This window comes from Lutzomyia longipalpis, chromosome 2, assembly GCF_024334085.1.
Source record: "Lutzomyia longipalpis isolate SR_M1_2022 chromosome 2, ASM2433408v1".
In the NCBI taxonomy this organism is placed as follows: domain Eukaryota; kingdom Metazoa; phylum Arthropoda; class Insecta; order Diptera; family Psychodidae; genus Lutzomyia; species Lutzomyia longipalpis.
The window spans coordinates 30,653,154-30,669,735 of NC_074708.1; the positions used below are offsets into that span (position 1 = coordinate 30,653,154).

A 16,582-nucleotide genomic window follows, 5' to 3' on the forward strand; every position below is an offset into this window, starting at 1 on the left:
TGTCATTGATTTCTCTTTCAAAATATTTCAAAATATATATATACATATATCCCCATGTGAATCCAATCGGGGAAAGAAAAGGAAGGGTGGTGAAAATCAGTCAAGAACAAAGAATTCATGAAGATACGCACAATCAGAAGAGAGATAAATGTAGGTAATTAAGGAAAGGATTAAATTCATACTCACCGTGTCATGTGAGAATGCTAAATCTTTCGCATGAGAAATTTTTGTGACGCGCAGGAATTTTGCGCTTCAAAGGGGGGCACACATTGCAGGGCGATGGGTGCAAAACAAGCGTTATCATGAATTGAGATTAAATTCCCAGGATGATTGATAAATTGAAAAAGAAAAAAAAGTGAAAAATTGTACCTTTCTTATGTACGCAGATTTCTATGTTAGTTATGGACTTTGTATCTGCACAAGCCTTTTTTTTAGCTTTAAAAAACTATGCCGTAGCTTTTGATATTTTCTAAATAAAAACTTTTTATTGTTAGCTTAAAGTTTAATTTAGGTATAGAACAAGAAAATAATAACTTTATGCTTATTTTTCTTAATCTAAAATTGAGAATCTACTTTTTCGTGTTTTTAAACTGTTAAAGACCGGAAAGACAACCATAAACTCGGAAAGTTTTTCAAACTAATAAAACTGTTGGAATAGTGACGTGAGTTGAGTGAGAAGCAGAAAAATTTTGAATTTCGTCAAATCAGCTAATTTTTAAAAAAAAAAATTAAAGCCTTTAGAAAAATTCTTGGAAAACATGAATTGATCAAAACAATTTTACTAATTATTGATAACTTGGAAAACATTGCTAAAAATTGTTAAAGGAGTTATTTAATAAATTTTCCAAGTTATCCACAAAGTATACATAACTGCGTATATTATTTTTCAAATATTAAAAGTCTTTCTAGATTCAAGTCTCCTTTCTTTTAGATAGGTAATAAAATATTTTATTTCTCTTTTTTAATTCGACAATAAAATGATACAACACAGAATCTCAAAATATAAGAATAACTTTTAGAAAATTAAAAGTTTAGACACCGATAATTAAAAAAAAAAACGTAAGCTAAATCAGGCTTTGTTAATTGGGAAAATCAAGAGCTTGAGAAAAGTCCAATAGAAATTGTTAAAACTTCTTCTCAATTTTTTTAACCGTGAAAACTCATCAAATGATGAAAAAAAATCTCAAAACATATCGCCAAACATTAATTCTGAATGTATAAAAAATAGGAATATTTCCAAGCATTAACCTCTCCCATTTTCGCGAATCTAGTTTTATTGCCTCTCTCTCACTCAATGACTTGAGGAAATTGATCATGTAGCATTTCGCGATGGGGACGCCTGGTAAAAGCTCACATTATCTATAAATATGCTCTCTTGGGACGTTCGAGAAATGCGAAAAAAGAATGTTCCATGCGAAATCCAAAAAAGCAAAACGGACAAGGTCACGTACGAGCGAAAAATGTTTATTTTAGGAACTCCTCTAATTTGCATTTTTCCTCCCAATTTAAGTGCTATAATGGAAAAATTTCAATACACCAATTGAAGATAATGGAGCTGTATAGCGCGTCCCGCAAGCAAAAGATTCAATTCTTTCTTCATCTTCATTATCAAACCACATGTGTGTTTTTTCCTTTTTGCCTTTTAGCCATCCCGCGCCCGTATAATATGAAATCCCCGCAGATGGTGTCTGTGGTTGAATTCTTTTCAAATCCAATTCATGTGGCTTTTCTTTTGGTATTTGTTGGACCATTAGCACTATCGGTCTATCATGCAAAGTCGCCTCTCTTCGTTGTTTGAGATAGCAATAAAATCGCAAAAAATACATACACAATCCCAACCGATCCCAACACATTTACCAACACTCTGATTACCCGAATGAAGTGCTGCCATATTAACATGGGGCTAGCCACCGACTCTGGGTTATAATCACCGGCAGTCACTCCTATATTTCAGTCTGCAAAAGTTAGTGCTCCGAGAAGGTCTAAAAGAGAAGTAGAAGCTATTTCTGAACACTGCAGAAGAAAATCTTCACTTCTCAATTTTTGTCGCCCCCTGTGAGATTATATTTTCAACGATCTGAAGACATTTAATTAGTGTGGCGAGAAAAGCCAAAAGGGAAAAGTCTTTTTCTCGTAGACATATTGTGCCCAAGAAGTGAATAGAGGGCGAACATTTACAACGAATATTTCAATTAAATTTCAATCAAGAAGTAATTTATAACGAAGAAGTTAATCTTCAGTCCAGAGACTGTGATTAAGATCAAATAGTTGGAATACATCCAAAAAACATCTGTGATATACTCGTGTGTCTCTCTAGACATTATAATTTTACATTTATTGAAGTGAAAAAGTATAATTTTTGCCAAATTCTCCGAAGATGGTTATTAGAAGTAAGGTGAGAAATCATTAATGTTATACAAAGTAAATCAAATAGAACTCTTCCACGTGGATCAGTCACACAAAAAATCCATGTGGGATCGTTATGTGAAAAAAGAAAAATTCTACCCTCAAAAATATTGTGCGCCAAACCATGCAAATATCGCACTTAATTGGACAACTAGTGAATTTTTAATGAAGTACAGACTACGTCTAAAAATCACCATTTCAAATTACCCCCAATCAATTACTTCGCGATTTTCCTGTACCTCAAAGTGCGACTCAATCAATTTCTGCGCACCTAAATTCAATCAAACCCAACGCTATGCAGACTATTTTTAAACTTTTGGTGTTTAACACGAAATTTACGCACATTGTTGATGTGAAAAAAAATAGAAACAACTATATTTGGATGGAGAGACATTCGGTCTCAAAATAATCCTATTTTTGGCATCTTTTGGAGGGAGTTTTTCAAGATCATGGATCGTATGTTGAGTGAGACTGAACTGGAAATTCCGATGCAATCGCGAATGATATTTCGTGAACATTGCGAAGAAGATCATTCTGAAAGAGCTTGGTTACAAGATTTTTGTTCTTATTTCTTTATGACGGTTTTTACGATTTTGCCTTTTCTTTAGCGCTTTGAGGATTGATAGACTTGACTTCAAACTTTGACGTTAATTTTCTCTTAAAAATGTTTTTCCAAATTTTCTTTCGACAATCATGAAAAGATGTGGAATTTATTACAATTTACTATTACCAGAAGAATCCTCAAAGTTCTGAAGCTATATTAAAAGCGATTTACTGATTAAAGAAGTTGCAAAGAAAATTTAAAATCCTTTCGATAAAATGATCAAAAATTGGATGAAATTGTAATAAAATCAGTTAGCTTTGATCTAGACCTCCTAGATGATCTTTAAACTTTTTAAACCTATGATCATACTAGCTGATGAAACCCTTACCAATTTTGCATAAGGAAAAAAAAATGTCTCGCATTTTATATACAAAAGTCCCTTCGACTTGAAATAGCTCAAAATGATTTATTTTGAGATGTTCGCAGATCATTTAGAAAATGTTCGAGAAATTTCCACCATGATTGTTAGGCGAAAACATATTGTGAGGGTTTAGCATTCGCAAATAGTTTTACGCTGCACGTGAAGGAGGTCTCTTGACTTGTAGCATGATGTGATTGGCATACACACTACGTCATCGAATTAATCTGAGAATTGTGTGTTGTGATTAAAATAAGAAAATCGTATCAAAATCTGCCAGTCTTGCATAATGTAGAAAAAAAGTTTCCCGTTTTACAAATAGATCATTTATTGGTTGCCAAGCCCGCTGCACCATATCTTGTTATTCGTGCAATTTGTCTATTTCCTATAACCTTGCATCGCGTCGCGAACTCCTTTGACTAAATAGCACTTGTGGTGGTATTCTGCACAATGAAATTATAATTGACATGATAGTGTCGGTTTTACTCCCTTTAGCAGTAAACAAAACTATTTGCAGGCAAATAAACAAAATCGCCGTGATCAGCTGGCACGTGCATTCGTGTCTGTGTGGCAATTTCAGACCATTAAACCATTGCTAATGATTTATTTGCAGCACTTGTGTCGCCGGGTACTCGAGAATCAACACAAACTGTGCCAATTTCTGCAGCAGCAACTTCGCCTGTGCTCCTCAAATGCCGCACGACCTGCAGCCGCCTTTGCAAATCAGGATGAAGACACCAGCATCAAGATCACCAAACAATTCACATCGACGGCTACATCCCTTTTGGAACCAATCGAACATGCCCCAAATGTTGGACAACAATTTTCAGTGAGTTTTCTTTGATACATACATGCACACAGAGCAAATAATTAATCTAATTAATCGACCATTTGTGGATTTTCAATTGTAGCACTTGAGAAATTTATCAAGTACATTGCAAATCAGATTCACAAGATTGCAACCATTTAATTTAAATGTTGTTGTGATAAATTCTCTTAGAAAGTCAGTTATGAGATAAACAGAATAATTATCTTGAGGAATAGTTTGTAAATTCACATACAAGGACGAATTATGAGCTAAAATATCCGCTTAACTTGTTAAATAGTTGCGCAAATTATTGAATAATAAAAAGATTTAATTCACAAATAAAATCTTTATTAAGTTCTTTGGAGCTTTTTTTTCTTATATTAAGAAAAGTTCTCACGCCTATACTTACAATTAGGGCTCTAACTTTTCTTGTTGTTGTGATAACATAAGAGAGTTTTAGATTTATTTTAGAAAACATAGAAGTTACTCACTTACTCACAGAAAACATAGAAGTTAAAAATTCTTTATTGTACTTTAAATTTTCTCATTAGAAATTATTTGTTCTTACTTTTTAAAGAAATTTTAATTAATCTAAAACTACCTATTATAATTTTATGAGTTAAAAAGAATTAAAAGAAAACCTTTACAGCAGCTTTAAAAAAAATACTTAAAAGTAATATTTCCGTAAATTAATCTTTCTTTAGAACTCTTTAAAAGAAAAAAAAAGAGGACAAAAGAGGAAATTCATTTTTTATAGTTTTTCTAGTGAATATAAGTTTGAATTTAGTAAACTAAAGTATATCCGTATTAAGATACATCTGTTTACTTGTATGATACTAAAAAAACATCTTAATTGTCGAAATGTTCTCTTAATTTGCAAAAACATAATCAACTCGCGTCGCAAAAAAAATCAGAAAAAAAGATAAGACAATTTTGAAGTTAGTAACATCTTTTTGCGTCTTTTTTTTTACAAGAACAAAATAAGGAAAAATACGTCGGGTTTTCTTACTTATTTTTATTGTTGTTGAGTATATATGAAATTACTATTAAAACTCTTATAGGCGACGTAGTTTCTGCTTTTTTTGTAGATTTAAAAAAATCTAAGAAATGATCTGACTTTGGGTGATTAGCTTAAGAATATTCTTCTATAACGCAATCTAAAAAAAAGGTAATGATCTTGAAAGATTGACAGGGTTTGCGTTGAAAGAACATCACCCCAAAATTACAAACGTCGTCTTTAACCTTGTTTTCATTTTAAAATATTGTTATTATTTTTGCGCAATATATTCCTAAATAGAATTATTATGTGTTCGTGTTTTTTCAACAAAATTTCTTCCAAAATAACAAACCGTTGCATAACAAACGTTCAGTAATTATTTCAAAACTGTCTTCTTTACTTTTATTTTCTAATTTTCAAAAATAGAATCATTTTAGGATTGGAAGTAAATGAAACATTTTTTTTTAATTGTCTTTTCTTCTCTATCCTTGCAGTATTCGGACCTTAGTGTACGATTGGCAGCCCCACATGAACTTCAAACAAAGCCAGATGTAGATGAGATGGGATTTGGAAGATTCTTCACTGATCACATGCTGAAGATTTTCCACCATCAAAGTTTGGGTGGATGGCAAAAACCAGAAATTACACCTCTGGAAAATTTGGTCATGCATCCCGCGGCCAAAGTCTTCCACTATGCCGTTGAGGTGAGTCTGGATTTTTTAAAGAAAATTATAACAATAGAAATTGTTGGCTGTTAATTTATGATTAAAAAGGGGTTTAACATTTATTTTTAAATATACGTTTTATTTAATAATAATTTATTTTAGGTCACACTTCTGACAAATTTTTATGCGTCAATTTAATACAGACTATTGTCGTTTATTAAAAAGAAGAATAAAAAGTCAGGAAATAAAAATAAATACGAAACTTTTGAAGAATGAATCACTACTAAAAAGTTATTCTTATTAAAAAAAAATGAATGAATGAACTCGAAGTTTCTACGCGATCGCTTTTAGCTGTGATTCTTTCTTCAAAGAAGCACAGCTTCTGTGTACACTCTAAAATGCAAAGTCGTCAGATCGGGCTCAAACTTGGGATGAGCACGAATTAGGGTCCCCACATTCCAAAAAACGTATGCGCCAAAAATTGGTCCGGCCGGCCGTCCGTCCGTCCGGCCGGCCGGAACCTTTTGCTAAATTACAAGAGAACGGTAATAGATAGAGACTTGCGGTCAACGGCAAAGTTCATATATCGGGTGGAAGACATCCGATTATGAGGTCAAATCCAACCCCCCACCCCCGCGTCCGCCATTTTGAATAACTGTCAAATTTTGTTTTCGCTATATCTCAGCCCCTGTAATAGCTAAAAATCTGAAATTTTGATATGTTGTAGAGGCCATCAAGACCTTTCCAACGATACCTCATTTTCGAAAATCGGTCAAGCCGTTTAGCCAATATGGCTGTCACAATTTTTCATCGAAAATCGGCCATAACTCGAAAACGGCTTGACCTATTTTGATCAACTCGGGCTCAAATGAAAGATATTAACGAGCCCTACAACTGCTCGGAACATCGCAAGTTCAAAAAATGACCGCAAGTAGCGCTAAAATCGAAAATAAAATTTTCGATGAGTTTTCGATGAATATCTCGAGCACGGCTTTATAGAATTTCTTCATTTTTTGATATATTATAGTTGACTATAATATCTTTCATCATGCCAAAAATGAAGGAAATCTATGTAGCCGTTCCGGAGATATCGCGTTTTAAAGTTAACATGTCATATCTTGAGTTGCATAAGACCAACGCCCCGCGAAGCGGGGCGTTTTATATATACATATATAAAAGTAAAGTAAAATATATATAAATGCATAGATATACACATTATATATACATATAAAAATGCAAAGATAAATATTAAATAAAAATATAGCATGGATGGAACAGTATAAAGCGAAAGAACGGTAAGTAAAACTTACGGGCTGTGATTCTTTCTTTGTCAGTGAAATGTGAAGATGGCTGAAAATTGAGGATGGGCAAATTTTGAGGAGAGACTTACTCGTGAGCCGAATCACAGCCAACGCCCCCCACGATTAAGGCTTTCTTCAAAATTTCGGCGCGTTGGCTGTGATTCGGCTCGCGAGTAAGTCTCTCCTCAAAATTTGCCCATCCTCAATTTTCAGCCATCTTCACATTTCACTGACAAAGAAAGAATCACAGCCCGTAAGTTTTACTTACCGTTCTTTCGCTTTATACTGTTCCATCCATGCTATATTTTTATTTAATATTTATCTTTGCATTTTTATATGTATATATAATGTGTATATCTATGCATTTATATATATTTTACTTTACTTTTATATATGTATTTTATAACGTTCATATTTTATTTAGTTTTTCTTGACACATTTATGAATGATCTCTGCACAGGAGGGTGTTTCATTGATTAATCCGGAGGTGTGGCTTTGGAGGAAAACCCAAAAAGTAACAAGTCGCCGTATACTTATTGTTAAGATTCCGCACGTGATAAGAAAATAACTTGCTCCTAATCACACTGTGTTGACCAGCAAAAAGAGGAACTTTTTTGACGTGCGCAAGATTTGCGAGCTACACGAGCCGCGAAAAAAACGATTGACTGATATGGGGGCCATGTTTCGCACAATAGTCAGCAACACTAATCACCGCCTGATAAAATTGTAAATTTAATCGGGAATTTTTCCGAAATTTTATTATGCTTTGCCCCCTCTCGATGCGCGCGCAAATCGGTGGGGCCAAATGGGTTATCGGGATGGCAATTTTTTGCCTCTTCTGCCCGTCAGCCACTTTTGGGCGAACACACTCTGTGCTGAGATTAATGACGAACATTAATTTGCTATCGCATGACTCCGAATTTGCTCAATATGACCGCTACCATTTTCTTTCTTATACTTTTTTTTCTTTAAAATTTTCTCATATCTCTGCTACATTAATTAAATTTTTCGATAGGACTTTCTAATGATTCTTTTTTTCAGAACGTCGATTAAGGCTTTTAAGCAATGAAAATGAATTGATTAAATATTTATTTGTGAAAAAAAGTCCTATAGGAATTTTTCTAGTTCTCAAAATATTTATATAAATGTAAAATATATATTAAAAATTAAACGGTAGCTCTGAAGTTAGACCCTAAGGTCACCATATATTTGTGTCTTGGGACTATTAAAAAAAAACTAAAATAGCCTGATGTACTAAAAATAAATATTATTGATGGAGAGTTGATAGCAAAATTGTCTTTATCAATACTCTTTGCAGCCTCCGTAAACAAGTTGAAACTGATAAAGATTTAGGAATAAATGCGAGTTCTTAAACTTCTTGGCAACAACCTTAAGCTTGCCAAAATGTGTGACGTCAATTAGTAAAGATAGCAGCGCGCAGAAAAAAAGTTTTGAATGAAATAAACGAATCTTTTTTCCACTCTTTGTTCTTTCAGCTATTCGAAGGCATGAAAGCATACCGCGGAGTCGATGGAAAGATTCGCCTCTTCCGTCCAGATATGAATATGAAGAGGATGAATCTAACAGCTCGTCGGTGTGGCTTACCCACTTTTGAGGGTCTTGAGCTGGTAAAGTGCTTAGCACGACTCGTTTCAATTGACCAGGAGTGGGTGCCACACACAGAATGCGCCAGCTTGTACATTCGACCCACCCTGATTGGTATTGAACCCACCCTGGGTGTTGCTTCCTCCGACTCAGCCCTCCTCTACACCATTCTCAGCCCCGTGGGAGCGTACTTCGGCCCCAAATCCACGGGTGGTGTCTCCCTCCTGGCTGATCCTCAGTATGTTCGTGCATGGCCCGGTGGTGCGGGTGATCGAAAGCTCGGTTCCAACTACGCACCCACGATCTACGTGCAACAGGCTGCAGCCAAGAAGGGTCTCCAGCAAGTTCTCTGGCTCTACGGAGAAGATCACGAATTGACTGAAGTGGGAGTTATGAATGTCTTCATGGTGTACATTAATGATCATGGAGGTGAGTTAAGTTTATAACTTCTATTAGTACTTAAAATTAGTTAATTTTCCATAATTTTCATCTATTTTCTTATCAAACTTTTAATAAAATTTGCGCCAAAATGAAAATATTTTATTTTTAAAAATTATTTCAACATAATTTTTTTCATGCAAAATTTAATGATTTTGAAAGACATTTTGAAATCATTCACCTTGTTGAGTGTTTCAAGTATAATTTCTCCTGTTTATCCGGATATTCTCTTTGCCTTTTTTGTTGCAACTTTAATGCCTCTAAATTCAACAACTCTTAGAGCGATGGGGTAAAAAGGTTTAAAGATATTTTTTGATGATTTTGCAAGAAAAAGTAATTCTTATTTGCGTTTGAGATCATGGAATTCGACAGTCTTTAAAGTAAGGGGAATATGGTTCAAATTAAACTTTTTGCTTACGACTTTGCTTCCTTTCTTCTTTGGGAGCTTTAACTTTATTTGAAAGATAATATTTTTTTTTAAATTCTATTGAATGTTTATGAAAAAGCTTACAGGGTCGGACTCAGGCAATCAGGGGCTAAAAAGTGTGTTTAATTAACCAGAAGTATTAGTATTTTATTAGAGGAACAGTGACCACATGCTTAAGAAAAGATAAAAAATTGATATGATTTACTTTTAGTTGTATTTTGAGTAGTTAAATTTAATTCCCTGGAACACACCAATTAAATTTTAGTGCTTTTAGACGTTTAATTTTATATCCACTGTATTATTTTTTTTTCTAAGGGGCATTTGTAGTAAATTGTATGTATATAGTTTGGGAAATTTTGCACACATTTATGAGAAAAATTGTATATCGAGTTGGTACACAAACTTTTATCAGTATGCTCATAAAACATGTGAAGCTTTGGCAAATCATAAGCATATTGTGATAGGAAATCAATGTGATAAATTGGACTTTTTCTTTGCAGAGAAAGAACTGATAACACCACCGCTGAATGGATTAATTTTGCCCGGAGTTACGCGTGATTCTATCCTAGAACTCAGTAGATCATGGGGTCAGTACAAGGTGCGAGAGGGGAAGATTACCATGAAGATGGTGAAGCAGCTGGTTAAGGAAGAGAGGGTGAGTTTTTACAAGAAGTTATTCAATTAAGAACAAGAAGAAAATTTAAATATTTTCCTTTTTCTTTGCTTAGCTCTTGGAGATATTCGGAGCAGGAACAGCATGTGTCGTGTGTCCTGTGCAGAGTATTAGCTACCTAGGAGAGGAACTTCATATACCAACCCTCGAACAAGAAAAACCCGTGTATGAGCAACTCAGAGTCACAATGACAGACATTCAGTATGGCAAGATGGATCATCCATGGGCACTTGTAATCGATTGATAAGACTCTCAAAAATTTTTTCTTCACTCTCCCACTATCTCCTTGATTGAAACAAATTGCCAAAAAAATATGACTTCGTTGAATGAAGAAATACTAAAAAATTTAAAAAAAAATCAATTTCGAAGGCTCCGAAGAGACACTTCCAATTATTTTAAATTGTATAGCAACATAAGCAATTAATTTTCCCAATTGCTTTACGGTACCATTGAATTATTTATTACATTTTTAAATGTGTATTCAGGTGTGTATTAGAATACTTCTCTTGATGTTTTTTCTCACCTCTCCAATTTGATTATTGGAGAATTTATATTTGTTTATAAAACTTGAAACAAGCTGTGAATAAGATGGAGAAAAAACATAATTTATTTGCAATTTTTAATACCAACCTTCCTAAATGTTAAATTTAGTAGTTAAATGGAAATTCTAAAGAATAAAAGAAAAATCCCCTATATTGTAAAATTTACTATGATGATTTGCCAAAAAGAAAGAAAAAAGAAAACAGAGTTCTTGTGATCTTCACTGAAAATATCTGAGGCAATGTCGTACAAATAAATCAAATGTGCATTTCTTAGCTATTAGGATTGATTAAAAAATTAGAAAATCGAGATGAGAAAAATTGGTAAAATTTTCTGTAAAAATATCTCTCCCTGTACATATTTTTCTTAGGCTATAACTGTAGGACATTTAGTAATTATTATTATTTTTTTTTTAATTTTGGAATGCCATGTTAATAACAAAATTACGTGAGAGGTAGATTTTCATTAAATTACAAAACTCATACAAAGCTGTAGACGCTGTGAAGACTATACTTGTTAATTGTAAAAAAAAAGGAAAAGTTTTTCATTTTTGGAAAAAAATCGTTAATGAAAATTACCTACTTCTGTATAAATAGAATATCACTTGTTAGCGGAAATTTTGTTGATATAAGTTAAGGTAAGAGTTTGGAAATAAATTGAATTTCTTAGGAATTTTCTGCTTTTTCTTTTCACTCAAACTTGGTACGTGGTGATCAACTTAATTTATTAAGGTTGGATATGATTGGATGAATGTCTCGAGCGATTCAGGTAGGTACCTGCTAAGCTGCAAAATTTCTCTTTTTATGGAATCATCAAAATCAGAGGCTCAATTTTCATGTCTATCTGCAAAACACACAGACAGAAAAAGCCCTGAGAGACTTGAAGAGCCTCAGACTTTCTTCCTGATCAAATATACGATTTTCTGACCAAAAAAAAAAGAAGACCATAAGAATGCACGCGAGACCTTCACAGAAATCACGAAATATACGTTGAAGTTCAAAATAAAAAGTTTTCTTGAAATTAAAATATTTTATTTAATACTTCTTTTTCAGTAATAAAATTCAACTAAGGTGGTTTTCTTCTGATTGTTATATACCTGTTGTAATTCATTGGAATAGATTAAATAAATTTACATACTAAAATACACCTGGAAAGCATTAAATTATAAAAAAGCTCCCTTGACAAATTCTTCTCGTATCACAAAAAGTCACACTTTTTCGTCGTTTTAAAGCCATTTCAAAAATCTTTCTAAATAGTCACAAAAATTTCTAAAAGAATCCTCCGGAGGAGTTGCACAAGTCTTCTATACTGAACCATTCATTCATCCATCGTTTGTGGCACGCAGATATTTTTTTTAGTTAGGAACTCCTGTATATTACATTGTAGCTGGATTGTAGCGGTAAAGTGGCGTAGTTTTGCAATTTGAACCATTTATTGTTATCAGTGACCCAATAGAGGGGAAGTAAACCATGAAGATATTTGCATAAGGTGAGATTTCTGGGAATCCCCAGGCTAAGTTCATTTAGAATTGTAATGAGGCTAATGAAGAACAAAAATTTACGCAACAAAAAACCAACAACGTAAATTCTGTACGACCATTCATAAAAATGTTTTGAATTATACGTAAAACATTTAGTGTACCGAGTGTACCTAATACTTTGACCTTTCAACTGTAACTAAATTTACCAAAATAATTTAAATTAACACGTAATGACTGAGAAAGATCATAAAATTAACACAGCACCCAATTAGAATATTTCATATAGGGGAGACCGGGGTAAAAAAAGTCATTTTCGAATTTTCAAATGCCAATTTCTCCGAAGTTATTAATCGGAAAAATCGGAAAAAATTCTGGTGGAAAGCCCTACCAACCTATAATTTTTGACAGTAATTTGGAGGTTATGCTATCAGTACTTTAGGAGTTAAAAAAGAAAATAAATTTTTGCCCCATTTCCCAAACTTTTGCGTATTGAGAAAAACGCGTTTTCCGATACTTTTCCCCTAGTAATTTTCCAATCTGATAATTTTTCTCACTAGCTGGGTTAATGCAGAAAACGTTGCCAAGGTGTATTTTTCATTAACTTTTAATGATTTTTCTCTACAATTTTTTGAATCAAAACATACCCCTTGGGGTAGATCTAGTCATCCCATGTAAATCATATGGGAGATCGAAATTTTTGGTATATTTTCTATTCATTTGTTGCAAAATGGCGTGTTTGAGAAAATCGCAAAATTCCTTGTTTTAGTGAATAGAAAAGTGAAATTCCTTGTCGCGAATCAAAAGGTGAGAAGTTTAGCTATCAACTACTGTTAATCTCTCAGGTGGGAAATCATTGGAAATGTCGGAAAATTCGACCGACTTTATTTAGCCAACTGGTGACTATATTTACCCGCCGCGTTTAAAAAAAGTCAGAAGCGGAAGGGTTCAGAAAAAGCTCGAAAACTCATATTTCCCGTGGAGATAGAGAAAAATAATCTGAGACAAAGTTGTAGGCCAGGAAATTTCCTATAAGAATGACCTATCGAGGAAATTTTCTTGTCCTTGGGGAATCCTGCAGATAAGGATTTATGCAAATTGACTTTTTTTACCTCGGTCTTCCCTACGTAACTATTGAATTAAATCACCTCGTAAAGAATCGTAGAACTATTTTGGTGTTTAGATTAACCCTTTCATGACTAAAATGCCAAATTATAACGAATCTTTTATAAAGACTTTTTTTTTCGTGGGAAATGAAAGAATGGTTCAGAATTCGAGTCATGCAACCCCTCTCACCATTAACAACTTATATTTTACTTGGCGTTCCCACTGGCAAGGTGGACTGTGAGGATCCGAGATCAGTCTGTCGCGAGATTGCGTCTTCCTCATCATCCGTGTGATCTGGTGAAACACGAATTGCCTGGTACCATTTGTTGGTTAAATCAGCCATCTGACTTTTGCAGTCGTGGAGTTCTTGCGTTGTGAAGCGACGCGTAAAGAATGGCGTCAAGTACTTCCTGTCGAGGCGCGCAAAACCACCAAGGCGTGTCTTCGAGAAGGCTACATCTTCCTCCTCCGTAAGCTCCGACAGGTGTTCCGAATCAATTGCCTGACCCCATTCGCGAGTCTTTGACAGCGAAATGGGAACATCGCGACGTCGACGGCTATTTCTACGAAGAGATCTCGTGGATTTCTGCTTCTTCCCTGCCCGTAAGTACTTCAGTAGGGGCATTGTGGAACCCCCAAAGACTAGAGTTGTGAATAGGACGATAATAAGTGTTGTGGTGATGATTACATGACGGGAATCATCACTGGAGAGATCCAAATGAAGAGACAAGGCGTAGGAGATTGCACCACGGAGTCCGGAGAACCACATGATGAACTGCATTGAGCTGGTAATCTTGTGCTCGCGGAATTTATTAACCAACCATGCAAGTGGGAAGATGTTGCATGCTCGTCCAATTAAGCATAAGAAAAGCGACCAGATGACTAGGGAAACTTCGAAGCGATGCTGGAAGGAGAAGATTGCCAGACCTAGGTAAGCGAAGACACACGTTTCAGCAATGAAGGAGAGTGTTCTCATGGTTTGTTGCATGGTAATTTGCGTAACAGTTGACAAGTTGAAATGGGTGTAGTGCGACATGACGATTCCAGTAAAGAGGATTGCCATGATGCCTGATAGATGGATGCCTTCAGCCAGAACGTAGGGAGCGTATGTAAAAACGAGCATCATTCCAAATTCAAGCGATGGATGCTTCCTAAGGTCAATGTGTTTAAGCAACAAAGCACTGATAAGGGCAAATACCACCCCTATGCCAGCTGATGCGAAGAACATCATGCAAAAGGTGTAGAAGGCACCGATTACTGCCTCTCCTGTTCCAACATCTGCAGCTGATGACTTGGCAGATTCCATAACTGTCGTTGTCAGGACAATTGAGATGGCATCGTTGAGGATACTTTCTCCAAACACCAACATGTTCAGCACTGGATCAACGTCCAAAGCATGAAATATAGCAACAGTCGCCACGGGATCAACGGCCGAAATGAGGGAGCCAAATGCAAATGACTCCACAAAGTTGAAATGATAAGCAACATCCGCTAGACCCAGGATATACACTCCAGTGCCAATAACGAGGGCTGATATTGTCGTTCCGATTATGGCAAAAACTAAAATTGAGCCGATGTTCTGGAAGAAGTTTCCCTTGTGCAAATTATAGCCGGATTCAAAGATGATTGGTGGTAGGAGAACGAGGAAGAAGGCTGTTGGGGAGAAGACTTCCTCGCGCTTCCAGTTTGAAATGTTGCCCTCCGAAAGGGCATTTATGAGCAACCCAATCAGGGCTCCCAGGAACACCACTACAATGCTCTCGGGTAGATACTGAAATCCTGTATGCAGCATCCAGTGAATCAGTAGAATGCCCAATGCGATGACGCATAGCACAAAGAATCTAAAATGAAGAAAAAGAAAATAAATTAAAATGAAAATTAATTTTTGTTTAAATATAATAATTTTTTTTTAGTTTTTGTCAGGATTAAGAATATTCGTTATATTTGTTCCATTACGGAATTATTGCAGATTTTTTTTAATTCTTCGATTTTCTTTCCTTAATTTAAATTTTTTTAAAAAAATGTTTTCCCTATTATGGAGGTCTATATTAAAACGTATAAAAGGCCAAAGAAAACATTTTAACTCTCTAAAATATCCTGTAACAATTATCCATAAAATAAATATCGATATGAGAAAATTTAATGTTTCAATGTTTTTGTTTCATCTGAAAAATTAATGTTCAAAATCGAACTATCATGACATTCTGCTAACTTCAGTCCATTCAATTATTTCTACATAAACTGTTGAGAAAAGTTTCAAGAAGTAAAATTCTTTTTTTTTACTCGATATTAGACAAAATATTGTTTAAAATCTATCGCAAATCGATCTAATATATTCCATGAGTAGTCAAGTAGTGAAAGAATAAGAAAATTTGATCCTTCTAGCCGAAAATTCCACAGAAAACATACTTTGTTTTAGGTCAAAAAATGGTGAGGGCAAAACCCTATAACATATTGTGATTTTTAATTTAACATCCCTTTTACAACAAACCAATACGAAATTTTAACAAAAACGGAAATAAAAGGTAAGTTTAATTTGTTTACGAAGTTAAAAACCTTTACAGTACAAAAAAAATCTTCTAAATTTTCTTACATATTCAGAGAACTGTTGTGTTCCCTCTCAACAGCTCCAGTATCGGGTAAATCATGTGATTCCGTATTATTTGTAGACGGACTCACAGGATTCACTGCGCTACTACTATGCTCTGTGTCCGCATTGGTAATGTTTGCCTCCTCTGGAGTATCTGAGGGTTCCGTTGATGTGACATTTGTATGCACAGTCGATGAAGATGGTGCTGTGGTCGACGAAGAGACATTCTCTGTGGCAATTGCATCCAATAGTAGGAATGCACAAACCACAAATACTATGGCCTTGGCGAAATTCATGGCAAAAAATCACACTTTCACGTTTTTGGAAAACTTGGAGGGTATTGTAGAAAGATTGAGCTAGTTGTTGGGTACAAAAATCATCCCTTTGTACACTGAATCACACATAAATTTCAAGAAAAATTTCATCACACTTTTTCGCACTTTATCCCTTTTCCACGCAGAAGCAAAATGGAATTTTTTTTGACATGACACAACATCAGAATGTTTTGTGGCGCTCTATTGCTTTTATGACAAAATTCAAACGGAAAATTCGTTAAGGATTTGCTATAAAATCTCTGGAATTTCTC

At 34.6% G+C, this 16,582-nt stretch overlaps 2 protein-coding genes across 3 annotated transcripts; one reads left to right on the forward strand and one right to left on the reverse strand.

The window, feature by feature from the left end:
- The first annotated feature begins 1,883 nt into the window (after nucleotides 1–1,883).
- On the forward strand, nucleotides 1,884–11,494 carry LOC129790271 (branched-chain-amino-acid aminotransferase, cytosolic). Its single transcript, XM_055827711.1, has 6 exons — nucleotides 1,884–2,395; nucleotides 3,982–4,197; nucleotides 5,668–5,877; nucleotides 8,636–9,173; nucleotides 10,110–10,264; nucleotides 10,338–11,494. The coding sequence occupies exons 1-6, from the start codon at nucleotides 2,378–2,380 to the stop codon at nucleotides 10,524–10,526; spliced, it is 1,326 nt and encodes a 441-aa protein (XP_055683686.1). The 5' UTR covers nucleotides 1,884–2,377; the 3' UTR covers nucleotides 10,527–11,494.
- A 337-nt stretch (nucleotides 11,495–11,831) lies between these two features.
- LOC129790198 (sodium/hydrogen exchanger 8) lies at nucleotides 11,832–16,513 on the reverse strand. 2 transcript variants are annotated; one of them, XM_055827582.1, is made up of 3 exons: nucleotides 16,000–16,513; nucleotides 13,617–15,247; nucleotides 11,832–12,070 (listed from the first exon to the last, which is right to left on the reverse strand). In XM_055827582.1, the coding sequence occupies exons 1-3, from the start codon at nucleotides 16,290–16,292 to the stop codon at nucleotides 12,048–12,050; spliced, it is 1,947 nt and encodes a 648-aa protein (XP_055683557.1). In that variant the 5' UTR covers nucleotides 16,293–16,513; the 3' UTR covers nucleotides 11,832–12,047. The 2 variants fall into 2 exon arrangements, with proteins under 2 accessions (XP_055683557.1, XP_055683558.1); XM_055827583.1 differs by having other exon boundaries at nucleotides 11,832–12,190; nucleotides 16,000–16,473.
- Nucleotides 16,514–16,582: the final 69 nt, after the last annotated feature.

Bases quoted from the DNA above. Each gene is read 5' to 3' on its own strand.
- LOC129790271 (XM_055827711.1), top strand. The intron at 4,198-5,667 runs GTGAGTTTTCTT...CTATCCTTGCAG, and splicing joins ATGTTGGACAACAATTTTCA to TATTCGGACCTTAGTGTACG. The intron at 9,174-10,109 runs GTGAGTTAAGTT...TTTTCTTTGCAG, and splicing joins GTACATTAATGATCATGGAG to AGAAAGAACTGATAACACCA.
- LOC129790198 (XM_055827582.1), bottom strand. From the start codon at position 16,292: ATGAATTTCGCCAAGGCCATAGTATTTGTGGTTTGTGCATTCCTACTA. The intron at 15,248-15,999 runs GTAAGAAAATTT...TCTTCATTTTAG, and splicing joins CACAACAGTTCTCTGAATAT to ATTCTTTGTGCTATGCGTCA. The intron at 12,071-13,616 runs GTAAAATATAAG...GTGACTATTTAG, and splicing joins CTTGCCAGTGGGAACGCCAA to AAAGATTTTTGAAATGGCTT.